The following is a 26397-nucleotide window of genomic DNA, read 5'->3' on the forward strand; positions in this document are numbered from 1 at the left end:
AGCGGACCGTGGCATCAGAGAGTCGTCCAGAGGAGCAGAGCTCTGGTTCAGACGTACCTGCTCACCTCCTCTGTTCACCCTCCACCGACTGCAGGAGGAGGCCGGGGGGCCGGGTCCCCTCTGAGGCTGCCCTCACTGGTGGCCACAACCAAAGGGCCTCGCAGGAGAGGCAGCATGGCTCGACTCAGGTGAGATGTTCATGAGATGTTCAGTTTGTGACTCTCTTTACATGATGTGAGTCACTGAGCTTAGGTTTCTGTTAAATCCCTTTTTTTCTGGGTTTTTCTAAACTTCAGTCCTCAAAGCAGAGCAACAATGATTAATCAATGCATCGATTAGCCATCAACTATTAAATTAATCACCAAATATTTTGATCCATCGATCAGTGAGTAATTTTTCAAAGGAAGAAAAAAGTCAAAATGATCTGATTCAAGCTTCTTCAATGTGAATATCTTCTTGTTTCTTTACTCCTCTGTGACAGAAACTGAATGTCTGCGACATTTTCCAGTGTTGCTTCTTCAGTTAAAGTAAATATATCCTGTTAAATATTCCTTTGGTAAATGTGAAAGTCACATACGAACAGTAGTTGAGTAAAGGTCTCAAAGTATCTGATATTAAATGTATCAAAAGTTCAAGTAAAAGTAAATTATTCATATATTTACATGTATGTATATACTGTATATTATGGGTTGATTGGTTAACCACCAACATCCGGTATCCAGCAATTTTCCCAATTATTATTATTTTTCCATTAAAATGTTGAATCATTTCTTTATAAATAGTAAAATGTTGATAAAACTGAATAACCCATTTTGATAATAAACAAATAAATTAAGAAAAATTAAGAATGTTTCAAAGAAAAACAATATTTTCAACTAAATAAGATGTAAGAAATACTCTTATCCATCTTTTTGACATGGTAATGCATCTGTCGGTGCCGATATTTCGATAGAATCAGAAGAGGATGCCAGATGCCAGAATAAACACTTTGACGCATAACAATGTATTTTGTTACAGAAAAAAATGCCCTCGAAAAATGTTCATAAAATTTGGATAAACGTATTTCTAACACCTTATTTAGTTAAAAATATATATATTTTCTTTTTCTGCGTGTCTGTTTTTTTGACAATAAGAGCATTTGAGTTATTCCAGAGGTAAGTGGTGCATCCTCTCTTGCCTAAAAAATGACAAAAACATAAAAAGTTAATATTTAAATGTAATTGTGTCGAGGGCTTTGGGGTTTCAGATTCAGACGTTATTTATCCCACTAGAGGCAATTTGTTTGAACATCTTGCCTTGCACACATACTAAAACATACAGTAACATATGGACACAAAAACAGATGAGTAATTAATAAAATAAGGAAGAAATACAAATTAAAAAAAAAAAGATGCCAAAGAGTGGAATACAGGAAGAAAGGAATCTATAATAAAGTGGAGGTGTTAATAAATAGTTGAATCATCAATTAATAAAATAAAATAAAAAATAAAAAAAACATCTGCGACGAGGGAATAAGAGAAGCGGTTAGTTTCACAAGCAGGTAAAACGCAACGATGGCCTGAAGGTAACAGAGAAAATTCCCTCTTAACAACACGTCCAGAAGAAGATAAAATACCTCTGCTTTCTCAGACTGTTTCTGTCTTTCAGTGTGAGGCTGATTAATGAAAAACACAGGAGGCTCTCAATTAAAGATGGATAGAGTCCAAATATCTGTCCACACCATGCATGATTACATGATATCTATGTGCAAAAATAAAGATTTAAACTGGCCAATTTCAAGACATCTTGGACTCAGTCATACAGCAGAACAACATATAGTTATATATATGTGTGTGTGTTTTCTATCTCCGACCTCAGAGGCCCTCAGTGCAGCTTCATCACTGCCTGTTTGAATGTGATTAATCTCCCGTATGTCATCTCCACTCTCCCATCTCCACTATTCATTTCAGCAAAAGTGCCCATCAGAGCGCACGTTCAACGCTTGACTGGAATTACAGTGTAATTGTTTCCTCTGTCCCCATTTGATAACATAATGTAGGCCGCTTCTCCGCTCCCCCCCCCCGCTTGGTTTGCTTTGAGTACAGAAGGCCAGAGACCGGCGTGTCATAAATCTCAGGTGTGGAAGCTGATCCGCCGCCTGATGCAGCACCCACAGCGGCTGCACTCAGAGGAGGCAGAAACCTGAGCGAGGCACCCGTCGCACACACTTCAGGCTCTTAAACACACACACAAACAGACGCCCGTCGCTGTCTGACAGAGTATTTGATGGCCTCCTCTCACCCAAGCAGAGCTGGTTTTGAATAACCATCGATTGAATGAGGAGGAGGGAGGTTTGTATGTGTCTTGTTGGCCTTGATAGCTGTGTGGCTGTCGGGATGGAAAATGTTGGTCAGTGAGTTCACCGCTTCGCTAATCAAATAACTATTGGAAGGTTTGTTATGAAGATTTGAAAAAGACATTCATGGTTCCCAGAGGATGTACCTCTGATGTAACTTTTCTTTACCATCATGTGAAACTTTGAACTTTTGTTTTACAGACAAATACCCACAAAACTAAAGACTTTCCTGTCAGCCTCAGCTGAACTCTGTGTTCAGCAAACATTAACATGCATCATGGTCCTCAGGAGATGCACCTCACTGACTGTTAACAGTGAACATAGTAGATCATCAACAGCAAAGTACTGCTGTGCCTAAGCAGCCTCACAGAGCTGCAAGCATGCAAGATCATTATTAACTTATATTCCTGTAAATGTTTTAATAAACCCTCCATTACTGTCTCTTGTTTCCTGTCTCCTCAGCCTCAGTGAACCATCCCTCCTCACCCCGAACGAGAACGTCCTATTCAAGGGATTCTCTGGCAGCCGTCGCCCCAGTGTTTTACAAAAGCGAGCGCCACCTCCTCCTCCATTTTCCAACTCCTCAGTCCTTCTCCCCTGCCACCCATCCAGGACCAACCAACCCCATCAGCAGGTCCAAAGCTGCAGCAGACCGGCCTTTATCCACTTCTCCCGGGCCATCCAGCCCAGCTCGAAGCCAAGACCAGTGAGGCGTCATTCACACAACCCGGTCCTGACCACAGAGATGTCACAGGCTGACTCCCGACCTTCTCTGGCACGACATCCTAACTCTTTGCCTCAGGGGGAGCCTTTGTCCATCATTGGGAAGCCCTGTCTTCCGAGCTGCAGTGAACGCCCCGCTGTGGCTGCTGCCAGCGGTCCAGCTCGCGCTCAGCTTCACGTGTTTCTGCCCACAGAGGCTGAAGGAGAGGAGGTGGACAGTGAATCTGTGGACGAGGGCTTCATGGACGAGTTGGACTGTAAGATAACTTCTCTGAAGCTCCAGCAGAGGGCGCCAAAGACAGTTACATACCACTGAAAGGCAAAAATAGGCTAAAAGTATACAAACAAATGAACTTTTTATGAACTTTTTTCATTGGTTGTACTAATATTTTACTTTGTGATTTCATATAAGTTTTTTTTCATTATGGCAAATAAATAAAAAGGATAGTATTGTTATGTACGGAAGCCCGAAACAGTCATAGGTCGAACATTTCCTCAGTTTTCCCGTTATAATGATGTAGTTTTTTATTTTTCTCAAGATCACAAGTTATTTATTTAATAAACACGGTATAACAAATATTGTTTTCTCAAGATCTTTTTTTTAATGTAAAACCATGGCCTTTCAGGGCTTCCGTAGTTATGTGCTGCTTGTTTCCTCATGGACTTTTTTTAGAGTTGCTGGCTAGAGAGATCATTATGCCATGTATGTAAAGCTGTGACGGATTTAATAAATAATGTAATTGTCCTTTTCATCAGACAGGGCAGAATGAAACAGTAGGCTTAAATTCAGATGTGTTACAGTCCAGCAGGAGACAACATTAATTCAGTTGTTGTCAGACTGATTATATAAATACATGCAGGGTTTATGGATTGGTTAATGAGTATTTTTCTCCATATAAAACACACATTTGAAGCATGTATTGTGTAGTCAACCTGCTTCTTCTTCTTCTTCTTCCTCTTCTTTCTTTCTTTCTTTCTATGATGTGGTGTCATACATAAATCCCTCCACACTCCGGTACACTAGGTGGCGCTGTGCAGCTCAGGTCGCGGTTGCAACCCGCCATTAAACCATCTAAAGACGAAGAAGCGCCTGTCATGTCTTCTCATACGTTTGCATCTTTCACAGCATCCTGCCGCTCGTTTCACAGGAGTTCACTCTTATAATGTTAAAAAACGTTTGTTAACGTCAAAACCAAACTCTAGTTTACTTGCCTGAATTCAGCGGAGAGGCTCAGATGAGCTACAGGAGCAGCGCCACTGTGATATGAACTCAAACTGTAAGTTTGCCACATTAATCTTCTTTAACGCATCTTCAGTTTGACATACTAACGTGCAGCGATCATAACATTACCTCCGCCATTTTACTGCCGCTAATTAAACACTACTCTACTTTATAACCGCCGAAACAAGCGACTAATGCGCCTATACTTAAAATGAACATCTCCTCTGCTTCACCTGTGTTTCTGAGTAGACTTAAAGGGGAAGTCCACCAACTTTACACATTAAAGTGTGTTTACATGCTTCAATATGTAAACTACTGCATATGTGGGGAGAAAAAGAAAGAAAAAAGTTTTTTGTGGCTCCAGAGGAAGCTGCTTGTATTCTGATAAATTGCCTCCAGTGATGTCACTCAGTGGCCAAGTTGCACTGTGGGTAATGTAGTCTATCGCTTAGCAAATTACAAACTGAGCTGAATGCTACAGCGGAGCTCGTCTTCTCGTGCAGTTATAGTGCGAGTCGATCGATCTAAAAGCGTTCCAGTGCGTTTGCTCGGAAAAATGGGGATGCTCGCTGCAATGGGTGTTTAAACGGCAAGTCTGCTAACTTCACAAGCAACTACAGCAGCTGATTTAACAGTTGATGCCGCTTAAAGAAAAGAAAGACAGGAGGAGTCCAACACGAACTTTCAAAGACCTAACCCTAACCCAAAAATTGATGAAGAGGTAAAAAGTAGTTGTTCGCTATGTGTGCTGTCATACTGCTGTGATATCATCTCGTAGGCGAACTCAGGCTAAGCAGATCTTGCCTGAGTTGTTTGTTTTCCGTGTCGGAGGTCTTTCTTTTCAGAGTTTTGAATAGAATGGAAAACCCCATTAACAAATGCTGCATTCACTTGCTCCTGAGATGATCCCATTTCCCCAGTTGGGAAGTCGTTAGTGGGCTTCTGGGTTTGAGTTTAAACAACACGTTGACCACTGTTTCCAGTAGTTGAGTGAAAAGTGAAATGATACGATGATGATACAATACATGACTTTAGTAAAAGTTTCTTACCATCAACCCAAGCTTTACTTTCGTCCGCCATGTTTCAGCAGCATATGATGCCAACTCTGCAACCTGTGTACCAAAATTTGCCCCAATTTTCTTCAAGTTGGCATTCATGTGAATTTTCCCAGTCAGAAAAAACCTTTATCCGATTATTCCGACAGCGCATAAATGCGCAGGTAGTTACCTTTATCAACAGCGCTGTGTCGACGGCACAATCACTGGGTGCCTTCTTAGCACGATACTGAAGAAAATATGGAGATTCTAAAATATTCAGTAAGTGTCAGTAAAATGTGCTGTGCTGATTAAAGGAGAGCATTACAAATAGCTGTTAACAGCAGAGTGCTGCGGTGTGTTTGGTTAAGGGCGCTAACAACTAACAGAGCTAATAGCTTACAGCTAATGGAGCTAAACACACAGCAGGGTTTTTGCTCAGGGGAACATGGAACGTTAAACACTGAACTGCAGTTTAATGTGCAGTAAACAGATGTCTACAGTAGTCTGGTCTATGGTCTGGTCTCTGTCTCTTGGGACAAAACTCAAGCTGGTCCCCCTAGAGCCCCCCCTAGAGGCCTGGAGCACTTCTGTTGTGGCGCCTGGATATGCATCATTCTTCTGTGTATGTGTTTTTGACATTGCCTCGTTTCTAAATGTGCATGTTTCTCCTAATGGAGGTGTTTTGGGCCATTATAGCAGTTCGAATACTCAAACAACTGTATCGGTTTCAGGACTGAAAGAGTCAGATCGCGACATCTCTAATTCTTAGTGACACTTCTTCCATTCCTGGAAAGTGGAGGGTGGTGTGTGACATCAGATTAATCACTGACTGTGTTATCTAAACTTTGTTGCAGATGGGTCGCTGTATGACATAATTCGTAAGGCTGCCTGGTGAGTGTTAACACATAAAATGTTCGTATTACCACATGTAAACATTTTAAAGTGTGATTTTAATTGTCAGTTTCATCGTCCATTGTGGAATATGGATGACATCTGACTTTAACCTCTGACTGTGGCGTCTAAACTTTGTTTCAGACCACCTTTTGCTGCTTCTAACATGCCTAAAGATAGCCGTGCTGCGCGTGAGCGGAGGCGACAGGCGGCGCGCCTTGCGCGTGCAGCTGAGTCAGAAGAAGCACGAGCTGCACGCCTGGCAAAAGATGCCGCACGCATGGCTAAAAAGAGGGCTCTGGAAACGCCGCAGATGCGAGCCGAGCGCCTGGCAGTGGAGGCTGCGCGAATTGCTAAAAAGAGGGCCAAGCGAAGGCAGCAGAGGCGTGCGGACTGCCTGTCAAGCAAGGCTGTGCGCATTGCTAACATGTGGGCTACTGAAGTGTCTGAGGTGCGAGTGGAGCAATGGGCGTGGGACCTTCAACCTCAAGAGGAGGAGACCTCTGCCGACCAGGTCTATTATTAGTAATTATTTAACACAGCAATGATGTGGGAATTAGATGATGATTGCATAAATTATTGAAATATTAATGAGATTTTTTTATTATTTAATTTGGGTATTTTAAGTTATTAAAAAAAGATCTATGAATATCAATGAATTAGTCATTAATCAATTTTAATATGTTTTTTAACTTTCCATACTGAGTCCAACAGGCTTATAGGAGTGCAATGATAGACCAGTGGACTTTTTTTCAGCAGTTTTTATTATTATTATTATTTTTATTATTATTATTATTATATGCCATGACACAGCAGTGATGAATAAGGAAACCATGATTATATACATATACTGTTGGCCATTTATATATTTTTTCATTTATTTTTATTGCAAAACTGAACAAACATAAACAACAACAATAGACATATCTGCCAAGCGTTAAATAAATTGTATAATTAAAAAGGGAAAACAGGTTTAGTGTTTTAGAGTTTGTTGAGTGCTGAGTAGTTTGTATATATTTAGCACCCACAAAAGGAAAAGAAAAAGGAAAATACCTTTTGTGGGTGTTAAAAATTGCTCAGCCCCAAAAAAAAGATTTATATTTTTTTAGCACGTTGCACCACTGGGGGCGATAGCGAGCTACTGACGTGTGATTGCTGCCGAAAAGTAAACATAGAAGAAGACAGCGCTCTGCAACAAGCTAGACTGGATGCAAATAATGCAGCAAGGAACCGCATGAGAAGTAGTTCACGGCTTTAAAGTGTTTTCCTTTAGTCCACATTGATTTGCCAAGCCCAAGGATTTTGGAGCAAACATGGCGACTACGGAAACTGGCGATGGACATCAACGTCTGGCCACCAATCAAGACTCGTCTGCTGGCGCGGTAATTTTCTGCACGTTGTTACGGCTGTGTACATTCCCGATAACGTTGTTTATATTAAGATGTTTGTGTATCTAGCACGGCTTCAACTAGAGTAGCTGATTCATGGGCACAGTGGTTAGCTGTTGTGGTGTGTGTTGCGCGACAAGAGTTAGCTAACCGTAGCGAGCTAACAGACAGACAGAGAGGTGTGCACAGATGTAAGCAAGCTAGCCTTAGCTTAGCGAGCGTTGAGCTAGTTGTCTTGTTTATAGGTCATTTAATTTGCAGACATGTCAGTATCACATGGCTGAATTAAAGGAAGCGACTCAGACGTAGGTAAATAAACCATTTCTTTCCGTATTGGCGCTGGGTTGTAGCTGTTAGCTAAACATCCCTGCAGCAGTAGCGCGATTTGTGTTTACATTACAAGAGCAGTGCTGCCGTATCGGCAACAAGCTAATCTGTTTTCTTCGTGTGATCGCACAAAACGAAAATAACACTGAAGTGACAGCGTGTGCACGCAGTGTGTCAGTGTCAGCTGCACGTTTATCACCCGGGTTTTTTTTCACAGCTATCTGTTTATACGAGCACATCGGCTTTGATCACATGGCTGCATTGTAAAGTTAAGTACATTTTCCACATGCGCACATCGCAGGACGCGCATATTGCGATTAAAGCGCAAAATGAGCCTTAAAGGGGCACTATGTAGTTTGAGAAGAAATTGAAACTCAGAACATTAACATTTACAATATTAATGAGGCAATGATACAAACTTAGAAATATAAATTTTTCCCCATTACCGAATAAACAAGCTGATCTCAGAGGAAAATAAGGTCCCAGAACACTGTTTGTTGATATGTGGTGGACCCTGCCACCCTTCTTGCTTCAAAGTACAACAGTTTGAAATTGTGTTGTCCTTTTAAGGTCAGTTTGTTTGTTCAGTTTATTCAGTCATGAAACAAAAGAACGTTTGTTTATTTAGTTTGTTCAGGGAAAGAAAAATCTGTCTTTCTCTTCTGATTTACATTTCTCTCTCTCAAAACTACAAAGTGCACCTTTTTTAAAGGAACAGTTCACCCAAAAAATAGATTCAGTCATTTCAGCCCTTTTCACACAGAGCCAAGCAGCTCCGGGGTAAAAGACGAACCAGTCTGTAATTCACACAGCAAGCCGGCGCCGCGGCTCCAAAAGAGCCGTGGCGGTACGCGTCATGATGATGACGTCTGTGTTTTTTTTTTAAACATGTTCCCAGGTGTCCTCCTGTTAATCTAAACATGTACCCGCTGACTGTTTATAATCATATGGATGCTGTTATAATGTGTTGTGATGACATCCTGACCCACCAAATATCCTGGAAAATGACAAAGTTACGTTTTTCTCTAAATTACATAATCACCATCAGTAAACAGGACGCTGTCTGACTCTTTCACTTGCGGGGAGGGAGGCTGTTTAATGGGGGGAAGTTCACTGAAGTCTTGGTCGGGAGGGCTGACCAAACAGTTGGTGAATTAAAGTTTTTTGCCGGGGACAGACGCTGTTTTTCGGGAAGAAATGTGACAAAGAGTCGGTCGGACAGACACTTCTCTACTTAAAACTGCGGTATTTTTTTCCTCATATAAGTTGTCAAAGACAGGACCAGTTACTACATTACCGTTGTTTGGTCCTGTAACATTTATCCATATTTTGTTGAGTGAAGGACCTGTATAGTTATCAGACCGACACGCCCTCGCTCTGCGCTGCCGGCTTATCCGTTCACACTGGTTCGCTTCGCCAATGCTGCGCCTCTGATACTACCTCCGGAGGCGCACTTATCCCCCATGCCAGTGGAAAGTCAGGTGAGCTTCACAGCAAAACAGTGTTGAAGCAAATGGGGACTTGTTTTAAAACTAAAAGAAAACAACTGGGGGAAAAAATGGCTCCATACAGCTGGAAAAGGTCAGTACATCACTGAATCTTCCTTTTTATGCCATACCGTGGTGTCAGCTTTATTGAAGTCAATGGGAGATGCATGAAGAAACAGACTAAAACCCAACGTATCTACGTTGTAAGACTTCTGAAGAAGAAATGGCTCCAGAAAATGAAAACACACTTCAGAGAGCAGGTTAACTACTGATTTTTATTTTTTTTTATCTACACATTGTGCAGGAAAGGCTCTTTGTTCAGTGTGATTGCAGTCATATCAGCGGAAATCAGTCGGACCTGCCCCGTTTGTTGACAATATTACTAGCCCTGTCAATCATTTGGGCAAAAAAGAAAATCAGTGGTTAACCTACTCTCTGAAGTGTGTTCTTTCATTTCCTGGTGGCATTTCTTCATTAGAAGTCATACGATGTAGGTAGGTATGTTGGGTTTTGGTGTGTTTCTTCTTGCACCTCCCATAGATTTCAGTACAGCTGTCACCACAGTCCGGCCCAAAGCAAGATTCAGTGACGTAATGACACTTTCTTCTTTTTTAGTTTCCCGACCACACTTTGAGGGTGTAAATAACATATTTTCAGATCTATTTGAGATCTCTGGGCTTCGAAAGACTTGGATTACGCTGGAAGAGTTGTTTGAAGCCATTTCATTTAATTTCTCGGTTGTTTTTTCACGTTTTGAAATAAGTCGCCATCAACTTAAGTTGTTTAGGAGAACGCTGTAACACTGTTTTGCTGTGAATCTCGAGAAATGTTTTGTGGACTACAAAACTTCTCCTGATTTCCCGTCGGCATGAGGCTCAATTTTTGGGTGAGCTTATCCTTTTAAACCTGCTCTTTCAGTTGTTGTGTCGTGAGAAATCAGCCATGTGAAGTACCGATTCTTTTGGCAACCTCAGTAGTTAATACAACTGTTTTGTAAATATATGATGACATTTTTTAAATAAAGCTTCAGCATAGGTTTGTTATTTCTTGAAGTATTATTCTGGGATTGTACAGAATCATTGTTTATTGTCTGACACAGGTGAACGAGGAGACAGACGGAGAGTCAGTGGAAGCTGTTTCGGAGCCAGGATCATCAGTGGATGTTAAAGACCCAGAGCTTGCTTGTCGAGCTTCTCCGAGACTCTCTGAACGTGGAGAGCAGGACGACTTTGTTGCTGCTGAAAAAGAAATGGAAAGTAAAGAAACTGAACATAAGGAAACTGAGGCCGATGTGGGCCCTTCTCCTGAATCTATATCTCCTCAAAATCAACCCTCCTCACAGTCGTCTTTCTTTACAGAAGTCAGCACAGTTTTGGTTCAAGGTGGTGAATCAGATAGCACATCAGCGTCTGAAAAAGAGGTGAAAAATGAGGAAGACTCTGAGTTATACGAAGAAAATGTTGCAGCAAAGGACAACAGCTCAGAGGAAAGTCCCACAGGACCCGACATCAGTGAGGACTCAAATATGGACATGACATCTGAACTCAAGGAGGAGACAACAAACACGGATGAAAAGCCGGACACAGAAGTCGACACACAGCAGGAAAAGTCGTCTCTATCGAGGGTTTCAACAGCGGACGACCTCGATGAGATGATGGACATTGGTACAGTGGATCAGGTGGAACAGGAAGCTCAGATGAAAGAAGAGGAAGTGAACTGTTTAATGGATGTGGAGAGCAGCCGTTCACCTGCCTTTTCTAATACAGGTAAAGTTAAGCAGAAGTTTTGTTTCTCTGTTATTTTTAGCTCAGAGTTTTTGTTTTCATGATGCAGAGAAACAGTTTCAACACGGGGGGTGTATTGATGTTATGTAGTAGAAAAGTGGATGTTTTTAGAAAATTGTGGCGCTAATGAAGTGTTAACAGTCGTAGCTTCACATGTACCATCAGGTAAACGTTTTCTTCTTTTTTGCTGTGCATGCCTCCCATTTTTCAGCACCACCGGGCTCTACATTTGGGCTGCTGAAAAACAAAAAGAGCTCACAGTAGTTGATAGTAATGAGTAGTTGAAAAGCATGGCTATATATCACATTGTTTAATGAATTGTTAGTACTGAAATATGGTAGAAACATTAACGTTACTTGCTTAATCTTTCTGCCAAGATAAAGTCTGGTGGTTTTGGACAAGGTTTTTTTGGCCCGTCAGTGGTAGAAATCACTCTGATTGGCTGTTCAGCTGAGCAAATTGAGAAGAGAAACAGAAAAAGAGGAATAGTCTCTTGATACTGTTGGTGTAGTATCCATTATTTCACCTATCGAGTGTGGTTTCTCCTCATTTTTTTAGCCTCCACCTCTTCACCAGTGCTGTTTCTCGTGTTGCACAGGCGATGTATGAAAAACACTCTCATGGCAGTCTTCAAACATTTACTTGTGCACTGGTGGCTGCACAGACCTCGAGCAACTTTAACTAGTTCAATGACGAGAGGTTTTCTTTGGCACAGCCTTTTGGCCACAACTGGCACAGTTGGTAACCAGTTAACTTCTCTTTGTAGAAACTCTCAGCACTCTGCCGAGTTCACAGAGTGAGCTACAGAAATACAGAGCTGAGATCTAGTTCAAAGATAGTTCAGCAGGGCAGAAGCTCTCCAACATAGTTTTGCTTCACCAGTTAAAGTACTTGGAAGCTACTCACAGCTCTGTAGCATCCCACTAATTTCTATTTTTAAAATTTCTCTCACAGCCACTGAGGCAGAGGACAAGGTCTCTGTTAAGGAAGAAACTGATGTAGAACCCACTGTAGTACCACCACCTGCAGAGGAGGACCAGGTGGAGGACATGAAAGTGGCTGTAGACTCGATGCAGTCCAGCCTGTCTCCGTCGTCTGAAGCTACACTCAGTGGTGAGTGTTGTCAGAGCAGTGGTGTTTACAGAAAAGTAAAACAAAGTGTTTAAAAATAAACCTCAAGTGTGTGATTTAAGATATTATAATTATTATTATTACTACCTATTAAAAGTAAATATTATAAATTGCCAGTTTGTGTTTTTGAATTTCTGGCTGTCCAATAGCAGAACCGTCTAGTGTTGTCAAAATAATAAAATATTTAAAAATTCTTTTGCTTTCCTCCCTGACAGCAAGTTGACACAATCACTGCTGTAAAGCCCACGCCTGGTTAAGGAAATACATGAACTTATATTCTGTTGTGCTTAACACACACACAACAGAAACTTGGTTATATTTATCTTTTAATGAAAATCTGAAATTTAATGCTCTCAATTACGTGTCAATTTTCCATCAGAAATAGTATTGAACATTGATAGTTTCAAGATATTCTATTGAAGTTAGAATTTCCAGTATCTACTTTGCACTTTTATTCAATGTTAACTTATTCACATGTTGCTGTTCCTGCAGGACGGGAGAGCTCATCACCAGTGACCATGGTGAACGGGATGAAAGTGGTTAAGCTCGACACTGTAAGTACAAGAAAGAAACTTCCTCAGTGTGACAGGTTTGTATTTTCACTGCTTAAATGTCGCATTAGTAAAAAATCAGATCACTTTCAGTTTTCTAAAAATATTTTTAAATGTGTTGTTTCTTCTCAAAGACCACATTAATGTAGCCAATGGGTCCTTTTGTTCATCCTCGCTGTATTATTTCATAATAAATGTGTTTATGCGTCCCGTTGTAAATGAACATGGATGAACACTGAGACCATAATGTAAATACAATTTATGCTGTTTTAATTAATAAATAACTATGCACAAGAAATACGACTGTTTTGATTTTATATATAATACATGCTTTACTGTCATGGGGGTAAATATGTGATCAGTCCTGCAAATTTAACCTTAGTAGTTCTGTGATTTTGCCCTGACAATGTGAGTTCTGCTCCCAACGAGGCCCAACATTGCAGTATTATTTCCCTAAAAACTTACTAAAACTTCCTACATGAACATCTGAGAGACTTGCTAATTTTTTTTGTTTATACTTGTCTTTTATACAGGTTGCCATGTTTTGCAGCGTTAGTACATAGAAAGGCTGGGATTTTACCATGGAAGTTGGAATCTGCATCAAAACCTTCAATAATGTATTTTTCCTTGTTTTCTCCTGTTGTAGGACAGGTTACAGGTCGCCTCTCCGCCAATCAAGTCGTCTCCTTCACCACCTTTGATCAAGGTGAAGGATGAGCCCTCTGACGATGAGTATGAACAAGCCCTGATATCCTCGACGTCTTCAGCAAGCGTGAAAGACGAGCCCAACACGAGGGTGAGAGACACACTTCTTAAAAATATTAAAAGTTCACCCTTAAGTGTTAATCTGATTACAGGTTCACAGTGTTGTCTCGTGTCTGAATAATCACCCTGAAGTCACAACAAGGTCTGATCCAGTGACAGTTATTAGAAATAGAAGTAGTGTGCAACATGGCTACCGCTAACAGCTTGTCTACTGGTCAAAGCAAAAAACATCTGCAAGAATCCCAATTTGACCTAGAAACCCTGATCTCAGTGCTATTAAAAGACACATGACCTCTGTGTTTGGACATGGCAGATTATGATCTGATGAAGATCACAGACATCCACCACAATTATTACGACTAATTTGTGGTCCCAACGAAATACTAGTAAAAAAAAATAGAGCTTTATACTCGACCTTCATTCAGGATTTGATGGATCCAGAGTCACTGGACCGCCACTGACCTCTGCCTCACCGATCTGTTTTTAACAGGATGATTTGAGGATTGGATCGGTCTTCTCAGTGACCTCAACTTCTGAAACACAGACGCTGCCCGTCATCAATCCATCATCAGTGTACATGTACTGCTCCCACTGCAATAAGAACCTGAGGAAAGGGCAGACCGCTTTCCAGAGGAAGGGTTCCCCAGCACTCTTCTGCTCCACCGAATGCCTCACCACATCTCTGCCTGCAGTCAAAGGAAACACCAAGACCTGCCACAACTGCCAAAAGTGAGTTCAACAGGGAGCGGCGTCATTGTTACATACTAGATAATTTTCTGTGAGGAAAAGGCAAATAACAATATAGCTGCAGATAAACTGGATTGTGTCAGAGTTCATGACCCAAACAAACTATCACTGAATTCAGTTCTCTTCTCTTTCTCTCAGGTTGATATTTCGGCCTCAGGACGTCATTCTGGCTCCGGACGGTAAAGGAGCCATGAAGGACTTCTGCAGCCAGAACTGTCTGACCTCCTTCAACTACAAGAGGAGCGCTGCCGCCAAAAAACCAACACATCCCACAGGACCACAGTCACTCTGCAGCATGTGTACCAGATACTGCATCGTAAGTCAAACAGAACAGGGCTGCAACGAACAATTATTCTCATTATTTATTATTTTCTTGAGTAATTGAGTAATCATAGTAATCAGAGTTCAAGGTGAAATCTAGTCTTTTATTTTAATGTGACCTACATTCTCAAATCTGAAGATATTCAGTTAACAGTCTTACAAAACGCAGTACAGTGAGAGAAGTCGACTTTACTGAAACAGTTAATTGACGGTTTCAGTTCAAATTTCTGTTGACTGGCTTTCATAGATAAGTTAAAGTTTCATAGATAAGATAAAAGAAGGACAATCTTTGTCCTATAGATAACAGTATATAACAGTACAGAGGTATTACACGCAACCTTTTAGCACGCTGTCCCTGTAATTGAAGGATTAATCTCTGAAATAACACGGTTCTTTTGTCATCACTCCTGTAGAGCAAACATGAGGTGATCCTGACCGGTGCCGTCCACAAGCTCTGCAGTGACGCCTGCTTCAACCGTTTCCGTACAGTCAACAACCTGTCCATGGCCGGCTGTGCGAACTGCGGCTCCTACTGCCACAACAAGCCGCTCATGCTGAAGATGGACCGCAGCAGCAAAACTCTGTGCAACGCAGAGTGTCTGGCCAAGTTCAAGGAGGTATGAAAATTTAACGTAAAAAATAAAAAGAGAGACTAACGAGAATTTATTTTAACATCCTCTCTTTTTTTCCCCCCCGACTCTTGTAATAGAAAACCAAGACGACCCAGCCGTGTACGATGTGTCGCACCACCCGTTTGCTAGCAGAAATGGTTGACATCAAAAACAGTGACGAGTCAGTGAACCTCTTCTGTAGCAGCAGTTGTGTGATGGCATTCAAAGTCCAGACCGTCAGTGCATCAGGTACCACAAGAGTGTGATGTTTGCATCAGTGCTGCACTTGTGGACAGTTTCTTTAATAAAACTCGCTTTCTTTCTCATAGGTGCTCGGTTGTGTTGTGATAATTGTGGGAAACACACAGTCCCGGCCTACCACCTGGCCATGTCGGACACCTCCATCAGGAACTTCTGCACTCTGCCGTGTGTCATGGCTTTTCAGGTACAGCTAAGCTTGTTCGTGATCAAAAGAAGTTTATCAGACTTGTTGTCAAATCATGTCGGGGGTGGACGAGTTGTTTAAATTCAGGGATAACTGTTTTTAGTAAGTGTTGCATTCGGTTGTTCAGATTTGTTTACGTAATTTTCTCTTGGATTGAGGAAGATTTAAGTGTATATCTTTGGAGGGGGGTTTTGGGGTCCTACTGTAAGAAAATGTTGTGTTTTTCAATTAAAAAATATGCATTTTCACGTGATTTTGGACCTCTATTATCACTGAGACCTCTAAAAGGGACCTCTAAAAGTCACATTTCGTGCTGTACTGTTTTGATTTGACACGCTTTGCTCATTCTGCACCAAAGACGGTACCTTTGTCACAATGGTTTTCACTCAACACTCTATCGTTTTTTGTGGCACTGTAGGAGAAGTTCAAGAAATCCCAGAAACAGGTGAATGTTTTTACCAAGTTACCAGTCGGATCCACTCAAATCCAGTCCGTCACTCCCATCCAGTCTCAGCGAGAATCTCCCAAAGGATCAAAGAAACTGAGCTGCGCCCTCTGCTGTCGTAGCATAACTTTCAAACCTGAAGTCATCCAGATCCAGGTAATTTGTGTTTGTGGTAATGTGTGTTCAGTCTACTGGACTTTTCTTCTTATATTCCTCAGACAGACAGCTGGATTTTAACATACAGTTTTGCATATAAATAACTTTTTTGAGACTTCCAGACTGATGAGTAAAGATTTGATTCTTAATTTTAGATAGCGTTACCAGTAAGGATCACAAGAATTCACAAAAAAAAACTGTGGTCACCTCTTTGTAATCTGTCCCGAATGGCAGTCTTAGCCTTAAGATTTGAGAAAATGTGATGTACACACCCTGACTTTTCTCTGTCACGCTCTGTGTGTGCAGGACAAGATGGTTTTCGTGTGCAGCCTGGATTGTTCTCACGAGTTCAAGAAAACCAACTTTGTGACTTCCCTGTGTGAATACTGTAAGATGGAAAAGATCACCAAAGACGCCAAGAGAATTAACAACAAAGACAGCTTCTTCTGCAGCGATGGTAAGGACACGGTTTGACATGTCGAATATAAAATGGACAATAAAGCAGGGTATGATTGAGAGCATGGCTACCATGACATGTCCTCGGGGTCTCAGTCAGATCCAATCAGGATATCCTTCTCACACTATGGTTAGTTCTGGCTCCAAAAAACAAAGATGGTGACAGCTGTAATGCCAAATTCAAGGCTTTAAAACAATAATCCACAAACCATTGAGTGACATCCAGTGGGTTTACACTCTCCTCTCCTTCCTCTCAGGCTGTAAGCTCCTCTTCCGACACGACCTGACTAAAAACTGGGGGAAACACTGTCACTCCTGCGTCTACTGCCACTCTGTGTCCAAGAAGCTGGTGACGGCCCAGTATGGAGGCTCGACCGAGGAGTTCTGCTCTGAGGAGTGCAGGTCCAAATACACCATGCTCTTCTGCCATGTAAGCAAGAAGCCTCGTTGTGGTTATCAAAATAACCAAAGTGATGCTCTGCCTCGACTTAGTGTTTCACTGTTTTCTCGCAGGTTGCAAAGTGTGACACCTGCGGCCGTAAAGGGAAACTGAAGCAGAGTCTCGCCATGCTGGGAGAAGTCAAACACTTCTGCGACCTGACGTGTCTGCTACAGTTCTGCTGTGATAAAGTGGCCACGCAGGGTGAGGTCTTCAAAGGTGTGTATCATTGTTCCCCTTCAAGTTATATTTTCCTGATCAGTTGACTTATTAGTTAAAATGTTATGAAACCCGCCGTCTGTAATATCGCTGTAACCTTGTTAGGTACGGGGGAGGCCACACCTGTCATCGCCAATGTCATCTCGCTTGCAGGAACTCCCCCAGGGAAATCCAGTGCTTCTGAGAGAGCTGCCCAGCCAAGTAAACAAAAACACACAAACAAGTATTTTCATGTACCGTGTAATAGAGCTGCTATGATTAGTCAATAATGGATTCATCAATTGGAAGGAATTATTTTGATAATCAGTTAATTTCTAAGTTTGTTACTTTTCAAGCAAAAATGTATCGGCCTCTTAAATGTAAATATTTGCAGATTTTCTTTGTCATTCAGTGAAGATAGTAAAGAGTCGCTGGGTTTTGGATTGTTTGAAAATTGTGATGAGTATTTTTCACAATTTGTGACATTTCATTGAATAGACGATTAATTATTAAATATCGCAGATTAATTGAAAATCGAAAAAAGTTTAAGCCCTTCTGTTTAACATGCTGTATCCTAATTCAACCAGTTGCCAGTGTTCATTGAGAAGGTTTTTATACTTTTCTCCACAGGCACAGGCTCCAACTTTCAGTCAAAGAACTCTGGACATGTAAGTTATCGTGTTTATATGTGTTTTATATACTGTAAAATTCAATAATATATGTACAGACAGGTGACAAAGGAAAATTATTCATATAAAAAAAACTGGAGAAACTTGTCTATACAGATGTGCTCTGTTATACAGTCAAACATTCAGGGCAATGCAACAAAACATAAAAATAATGTCAAATTCTGCTGAAAACTTGACAAATCTGGTTACTGGCTGATAAAGCAGGAGAGTAAAATTATCATGTAGTGTAAGACAATTTAAAGCAAAATGATACTGTGTGGTTTGTATGAAAACAATGAGCAGGCCCAGTGTACCTCTGATCTTTTTGGATCAAGATGATCCAAAAAGTGGAACCGTTCAGCACTTCGGTCTTCACAGAATATTTCATGAGGTCAAATTTATGTCAATAAAACTAAAACATTGGCTCGCTGTTGAGTCTGTGGTGCACACCCTATATGGGGATCTCCGCTCTGGCTTCTCTTTTTTGTACATTTTTGACCATTATTAGTTCTGAAGTGGTTTTTGTGTCATTTATCTGCCCTTCAGATCAGTCTTCAGACAGATCCAGTGAAGTCTGCTCCTCCTCCTGGACAAAAGATCCTGAAGAACAAGGCTCTGCTCTGCAGACCGCTGGTGCAGAACAAAGGGGTCTCGTGCAAAACACAGACAGCCGATTGTGAAGCACAAACGGGTAAAAGCAACGCACACACAGCTTCCATGGTAACAACATGCTCTCCAGTCTGTTTACCTGCAGGGACGGGACCAACAAACACACTGGCTGCTGATATTTTTTCTATATTTTATATTGAGTTTTATTAAATAGTTTTTTTTATAGTGTTTTTTTCCCTTCCTCTTCTCCCCTTTTCATTTATTTATTCAGCATTAGGGTTGCAGCAATAATCCAGTTTCAAGGTAGACTGTGGTATGAAAATTGACTGTTATTGACTGCTAATATATAGTATTCAATTCTACTGTCTAAGTGTCATAAAAACTATATATTTCAAGTTTTTGTAAAGTTACATGTCTGTCAGGACATGATGTATTTCAGGAAAAAAAATGATAACGTGTCTGTTTGACTTCAAAAACTCTACTCTTTTATTCTTTTAAGGGTCGTTACAAGTTATAACAATAATTATTATTATATAAATCAAAATAATAGTGACTGTGTAATACAGTGTTACCATGAAACTGAAAAATCTCACACCTTTGCAACGCTACCAGGCACACTTGAAAGTTAATTTACAAAATGAAAGTATTTTAAAAATGATTTGGCAAAATAATCTTGACAAATTCAGCCTCTGCAAGCATGTTTTTATATATATTGGTACAAATTGATATTTTCAGTAGAAATATCGAACAATATGTAATTAGAGCTCAGAATTATTTCCCTGAACACGACTTTTGAATCACTAAAGCTCAAAGTTTAAATTCTATATTTAACTAAACACTTTACTGAGGATATTTTTGCTCATGCTGAAACTAATACTAACTTAAGACAATTTTTTTTCTTTCTCTATAGACATCTCCTTCCCCAGAGTCATGATTGTGCCTGTCCCAGTGCCGGTGTACATTCCTGTACCGATGAACATGTACAGCCAGTGTACCCCCAGACCTGTGGGAATGCCAGTCCCGGTAAGTCAAACACTTCAAACACCTCTGGTTTCAGAGCGATAGGTTGCTAAAGTAAAATCCCATCACAAATGAGTCATGTCATTTCAGATTTAAGATATTAAATAACTATATTAGACAGCAATCTAGAACAGTTAATATTCGACATCTTCGTCCTTATTTCAGTCCCTCACAGGCTCTTATATTGTAACTCTGTCTCCCACAGCTGCCTGTACCCATGTTCCTTCCTGTGACCATGGACAGCGCTGAACGCATTGTGGAAACCATCCAGGAGATCAAAGAAAAGATCCCGTCCGACCCCTTCGAGGCAGAGCTCATCCTCATGGCTGAGATGGTGGCAGAACAAGATAAGAACGACACCGAGGAGAGACCGAAGGAGAAAGTGGTGGAGAAGGAGAAAGAGAGACAACCAGCACCAGCACCTCCTCCAGATGGTAAAAACTTATTCTTTTTGCTGCTTCTGGAAATCCATGTTCTGCATTTTCAGGATTTCATGTCCATATTTTTTATGTTATGTTAAATTAGTTCCCATAAATGTTTTTATGCTGATGTTGTTAATATGAGAGGACTGTATCACACCGGATGACAAGCTGCTCTCATGTTTATGTTACAGACCACACCAGTACCTACAGTGATGACCTGGACACAGACGACTTGGCCAGTTTACTCAACACCTGGGAGGAAGCCTCCTCGGATGTCGGTGTCAGGTCTCCCAGTCGACTCTACTCCAGCGAGAAGCTCAACCCCATTATGGACATTCCTGTGGCTGTGTCCAGTGAGCCTTTCACCGAGGCCCCGCCTCCAGCACCACCTCCCATGGACATCGAAGCCGACGTCACTGTTGGTGAGATGAGACGTACAAGCTCATCAAGTGCATGAAGCTAGAAACTTTGACTTTCACCTCCACTCTGACCGTGTTTGAAGAGTTTAAAACATTGAGGTGTTATCCTAAATTACACCGACTACCTGGTTTTGACTTTGGCGTGCTCGGTGTAACATTTCTTGTGATGTCATTGCCAGAAACTCTGGAGAGGATGGCCCGGCTCAGAGAGCACGCTGAGCGGTCCCCGAGCCCCCCGCCTGCTGTGACACGACGACGTCAAGCTCCCAGGAAAGCTAGAGAAAAGAAGGTAACTTAGTGGTAAAAGAGATTTGGATACTGGGATTGTCTAGTGTCCATGACACAGCCTCTTCTCTCTTTCCTCTTTTCCCAAGGGTCGTAAGTCACAGCGGTCGTCTAAAACAGCTGAAGCGTCGTCTCAGAAAGGCTCGTCCAACAAGGCCCTGACTGCCCTGACTGAAATCCCAAAACTGAAGAGTGAGTATGGAGTCGACGCCTGGAAGCGATGGATCCAGTGGAGGAAAACTCAACCCAACCTGGAGAAGCCACGCTTTGGTTGTAAGTCTCAACACACAGTAAAGAAACCCACTAAAGCAGAGCTTGAGTACACTGATTGTTTGTGTAAAATTTGACATAATACATGCAAAATAAACGTATGAAGATGATTATTATCTTGGTTTTAGCTCGTCCAATGGAGTTAAAGGAGGATGTTATCCAGTGCACCACTGCTGAGCTGAGCTACGGCCTCTGCTGCTTCATCACTGAGCTGAAACGACCCAGCGGAGAGCCGTACTCCCCCGACAGCCTGTTCTACCTCTGCCTCGGCATCCAACAGGTTAGACATTTCCTATCATATAACGGGTTAGGTGCTGAACACAGGTAGAGCTGTGACTGATGACTATTTTCATTATTGACTAATCTGCCCATTCATTTCACAGTTAAAGGTGCACTATGGAGATTTGAGAACTCTCTTTGTTTTCATGACTGAATAAACAAACTGACCTTAAAGGACAACACAATTTCATACTGTTATACTTTGTTTATATGTGGCGGACCATGCCACAAACAGTGTTCTGGGGACCTTATTTACCTCTGAAAACAGCTTGTTTATTCAAATATGAAAACAATAAATATGTCTGAGTTTGTGTTATTACTTCATTAATATTGTAAATATTAAAATTCTGAGTTTGAATTTATTCTCCAAAACTACATAGTGCCCCTTTAACAGTGATTTCAACAGTAATGAGTAAATTAGATGGCTGACACTGGCGCTTTACTCGTGTGTCTCTCTGTAGTACCTGTTTGAGAACGGTCGTGTGGAGAACATATTCATGGATCGGTTCTACAACAAGTTCTCTACTGAGTTCACCAACATGCTGAGAGGTTTCAAGCCCTCAATCACAGCAAGTGGTGAGTTACACAAGTTTTTGTTTATTCAGTTTGTCTGTTCGACACAAACATTTGACCAGATTTCAACACGTCCCTCTCTTCTCCTTGGCAGGTTACATCCATTCCCGTGTGGAGGAGGAGTTCCTGTGGGACTGTAAACAGCTGGGGGCGTACTCCCCCATCGTCCTCCTCAACACTCTGCTCTTCTTCTGCTGCAAGTACTTTGGCTTCACCTCGGTGGAGCAGCACCGCCAGCTGTCCTTCGCTCACGTCATGCGCTGCACCAAAACCAACCCCAACTACACCAAGACCACCTTCCTGCGCTTCTATCCCCCACTAGCTGTGAATGAGGGAGAGTCAGGTAACAATATGGCTCCTTTTTTTAATACAAAAACGTGGTAATAACAATGTTTTTAAGATATTGAAACACTTCAGTTGTTTCTCTTAAATCAAAATCCTCATAATTGTATTTTATTAATTGTCATATTTTGTGTTTTTATGTGAATGTTTTATGGAAGTCAGGCGAAAAGTCATTCACAGCACCTGATTGTGAGCTGAGAAGCAACACAAATGATCATGAAACTTGAATTTTGTTGGAGATATTGCGTAAAAGAATACATCTTTTCTAACATGGATGTAAAGAGCCTGAACCTGATTAAAACCTGAATTTCTACCCTGACGTGTCATATACAGTTTTAGATCCCAATTTTACCCCTTTTTACAAATGTAAAGTTTTGAGCACTGTAAACATTTAAAACACACTGCAGACAGAATTATTAACTGGCACAACAACATAAATTCATCACTTAATCTATGTATACTATTTGATAATCAAATAATGATCTTCAGATCCAGAGGTTCCTGCGAAGAGACGTAAGGAGGAGGACAGTAAAGAGGACATCCTGGAGATGATGGAAAACACGGAGAACCCTCTCCGCTGTCCGGTCAGACTCTACGAGTTCTACCTCTCAAAGTGGTGAGTGTAGGACACGCTGATCTCGGTCTGTTTGAGGTCATCTCTTCAGCTCTGAAACAGGTGGCAGAATAACTGGCTGTTTGAACTTGATTTACAGATTCATCTGATCATTTTTCTGTTGCTGTGAGCTTTTTCCAGTATTTAAACCCTTCGGTATAATCGATTGATAGTTACAAAAGCCTTGTTTCCACCAAAGCACTGTCAGTAAAGTGACCTTTGAACCTTTTTTAAGCCAAAAAAATCTTTACTTCAGCTGCTAAACTAAAAGTGTAAATAACTAACTTACCCCTTAGCGGTGAGAAGATAACGACGAACTATTCCTTAAATTTATAATGAAAGTAGGTGTTGGACAACATGTTGACACTAACTGTCTTCCATCCAGCTCGGAGTCGGTCAAGCAGCGCACCAACCTGTTCTACCTTCACCCCGAGCGCTGCTGTGTCCCCAACAGCCCGCTGTGGTTCTCCTCCACCCCTCTGGACGACAGCACCATGGAGGCCATGCTGACCCGCATCCTCACCGTCAGAGAGTTGCATCTCAAGACGGGGACAGACGGAGCGAAGGAGCGGCAGCCGCCTGAAGACCCTCCATTTATACCGGAAGACGAAGACGGGGATTCAGAGTGATGAAGAGCAATGAGAACAGAAGTGACCTTTTCATGTAAATGTTTGTAGATGAAATCAAATGTTCATTTAAACACGGCCCAATAAACACAAATGGACAGAATAAATCTGAACTGCAGAGAAAACCTACTTCTTAATCCACATGTTGATCAGGATTCATAGAAGATCTTCAAACGCACAGACTGTTTACGACTGTTTATCAAGACACTGTTGTCCTTTTGTCTTCTGAATGGTTGCCTCTCTTTCTTCCTTCTACATGTTGTGATTCCTTCAATTCCTGTAAGAATTTGTTTTTTTTGTTCTTGTTCAAACACCGACAATGAAAAACCATTTTGATTTCTGTTGGTGTCAGTGATCACACGTCCACCCTGAATACTAATAAAAAACGTCTTTCGGTGATGTAGATATAATCTGCCAACTTGAGCTGGGGTTAAAAAAAAAATCGATTTTTCCGATTCAAATAATTTGAAAGATCAAGATATTGATTTATAAAATCCATAGATCGATCTTTCAATCAACGCCTTTTCCTGCGGATGTGCATCAGAAAATGAACACCTGCCAAGTGATAAATGTGTGTAGATTTTCCATTTGGAGAGTAAATCTTTGACGCCTGAATGTTTGTATCAAAACAGTCGTGATTTAAAACTATGTTCAGAACCTCGATCGTGTTTTGGTGTCAGTTATGGGGGTCGTTTTCTGTCCTCTGCTTCACGCGCACTTGAATGCACCTTGTAAACTGAAAAGTCTCTTCTCGAATGGCCACAAATGTTTAAAACAGGAAAGTTTCTATTTTTTCTTATTTTCCTTTTGTTGAATACATCAGCAGACATCTGTCATTGCTTTCTCGTTCATTCACAGCAAATTTTAATAATGCGATGCTAAAAGCAGAATATCCCATTCATGTCTCCTCAGGCAGATTTTAAAACAATTAAATTCTTAATGTGAACACACATTTTTTTAATAATGCACCTTGTTATTACAGCGTTAATTCTCTGAAATCCAAGCAGAATTGGTATTTTAACTGAAATATTGTGAACTGAATTATTTTGAATCGAATTTTGAAACCGATGGTAGTACCCAGCTCTGTTGGCAAACCTGCATCAGTGGCGTGATTTGGTGTCGGTCTGTAAGTTAAAGAACAAATGCTTGTTTCAGGAATATTTTTGCAGCTTTTATACCCTGAGGAGTGTTGGAAGTCATTCTTGGACATTTAGGAAACACACTTCACAACAGAATAATTCCTGTAAATCACAGATTTGATTATACCAAAGTGTGACAGGACTGTGGATTTTCTTTTATATCTGTTGTCAAAGTTCCCGAGGCTTCTCCGACTTGCCATTTTAAATCGTTGAAGTTAAATAGAAAACTTAATTCAACACAAATTGTGTTCTGTGTACATCAGAGGATCTGATTTTGAAAGGTTGTGTCACTTGGTTGTGAGATTATACAGTAACCAACTGTTCATCGATAGAAATGGAGAAAAGTGTTTGGAAACTAAATTTATAAACAAAAGAAACTCTTTTCTTTGAATGTAGCAGACGCCACTGTTGAAAAAAGGCTGAAAACGTCACAATTTGACCCCTTTTTGTTTGAACACTGAGATGAACAGATTTTTGAGTGTTGAGTAACTGTTTTGTTGTTATCTCCTCTGAGACATTGACTTTTTGCATAACCATGACCCTGATATTATATAAATAGAGATTAAAGACATACTGTCCCTTCATGTATATCTTGGTTATATTAACCCCCAGTCCTTAGTGTATGGCTGCCAAGGTTCTGAGTATTTTCTATTGTATGTTGTTTTTGAATAAAAAACAAACAAAAACATGTTAAAACATCGACTCAACAGTTACGGTTTTCCTTCTTTTGAAATATTTACCGTATGTGTGTTAAAGAAAAATAACTTAATTTGTTTAGAAAACATTTTATGGATATTGATACAAAAAAGCTTGATATTCACTAAAGAGTTGCAAATATTATGTCTCCTTTTCAATTAAACATTTTCTCAGCTTGTGTACTTGTAGTTGAGCGTGCAAACCAGCAGAGGGCCCTCATCCCCAATGGAGTGCAAGGATAGACGTCTATATTAAGGTGTTTTATACTTTTAACCTCAATATGCTTCTTGTTTATTGTGTCAGAACTGGCTTCCACACAAACATCCTTTTAAGGACTGTTGAAATGTTTTCAAACATTGTGCCACAGAGTGCGGATCGCACCATTTATCTCTCTTCAGTCTGCTTTTACATGACAATCTGGCACATAAAAATGCTTTTAACGTTATTGTAGGCAGCAACCAGAGAGTTATAATCACTGTTGTAAAAACATCCAGAAGTCAGACTTTAGCAAATGTGAGGATATCGTGTTACAATATTACTTCGGTAAAAGTCAAAGCTGCCAATACTAATAATAGTTGAGTAAAAGTCTTAAAGTATCTGATATTAAATGTATTTAAATACCACGTAAAAAAAAAAGTAAAACTACACATAGTACATGAATGTATACTGTCATAGTATGAGTCAACTACTTATCAGATCCAATATTCAGCCTTTTCTGTATATTGATGTTATTTTTCTTAAATCTGACTGCCTTTAAAAATGTGCCACTTTGGCTCTGGTGCAGCATCAAATCTGCAGAGTAACTAGTAACTAAAGTTATCAAATAAAACAATACTTTTTAAAAAAAAAATCCCTGTCTAGAGCAGGGCAGCTCAAAGTGGGATGCAGCAAAATCTGTCAGTTTATGGTCCTAGACATGACAAAGTGTGAGCACCACTGCTCCACATCTGGATCTGTCGTCACAATGCACTCAGTGT

General features: G+C 40.8%; 1 protein-coding gene across 5 annotated transcripts; it reads left to right on the plus strand.

Moving 5' to 3' along the window:
- Nucleotides 1–4151: 4151 nt before the first annotated feature.
- LOC311273188 (zinc finger MYM-type protein 4-like) lies at nucleotides 4152–25426 on the plus strand. 5 transcript variants are annotated; one of them, XM_084380115.1, is made up of 29 exons: nucleotides 4152–4335; nucleotides 6172–6208; nucleotides 6353–6722; nucleotides 10510–11176; nucleotides 12149–12307; nucleotides 12818–12879; nucleotides 13523–13672; nucleotides 14132–14370; nucleotides 14527–14704; nucleotides 15123–15326; nucleotides 15419–15569; nucleotides 15650–15765; nucleotides 16184–16366; nucleotides 16673–16823; nucleotides 17080–17252; nucleotides 17336–17480; nucleotides 17586–17681; nucleotides 18090–18127; nucleotides 18674–18818; nucleotides 19647–19759; nucleotides 19962–20190; nucleotides 20370–20600; nucleotides 20777–20886; nucleotides 20972–21155; nucleotides 21281–21432; nucleotides 21893–22007; nucleotides 22099–22347; nucleotides 22836–22962; nucleotides 23345–25426. In XM_084380115.1, the coding sequence occupies exons 3-29, from the start codon at nucleotides 6375–6377 to the stop codon at nucleotides 23586–23588; spliced, it is 4959 nt and encodes a 1652-aa protein (XP_084236241.1). In that variant the 5' UTR covers nucleotides 4152–4335; nucleotides 6172–6208; nucleotides 6353–6374; the 3' UTR covers nucleotides 23589–25426. The 5 variants fall into 5 exon arrangements, with proteins under 5 accessions (XP_084236241.1, XP_084236242.1, XP_084236245.1 ...); XM_084380116.1 differs by having other exon boundaries at nucleotides 17634–17681; XM_084380117.1 differs by lacking the exons at nucleotides 4152–4335; nucleotides 6172–6208; nucleotides 6353–6722 and adding an exon at nucleotides 7342–7590.
- The last annotated feature ends 971 nt before the right edge of the window (nucleotides 25427–26397 follow it).

Source organism: Pagrus pagrus (genome assembly GCF_965226575.1).
Source record: "Pagrus pagrus genome assembly, chromosome: 17".
In the NCBI taxonomy this organism is placed as follows: Eukaryota; Metazoa; Chordata; class Actinopteri; order Spariformes; family Sparidae; genus Pagrus; species Pagrus pagrus.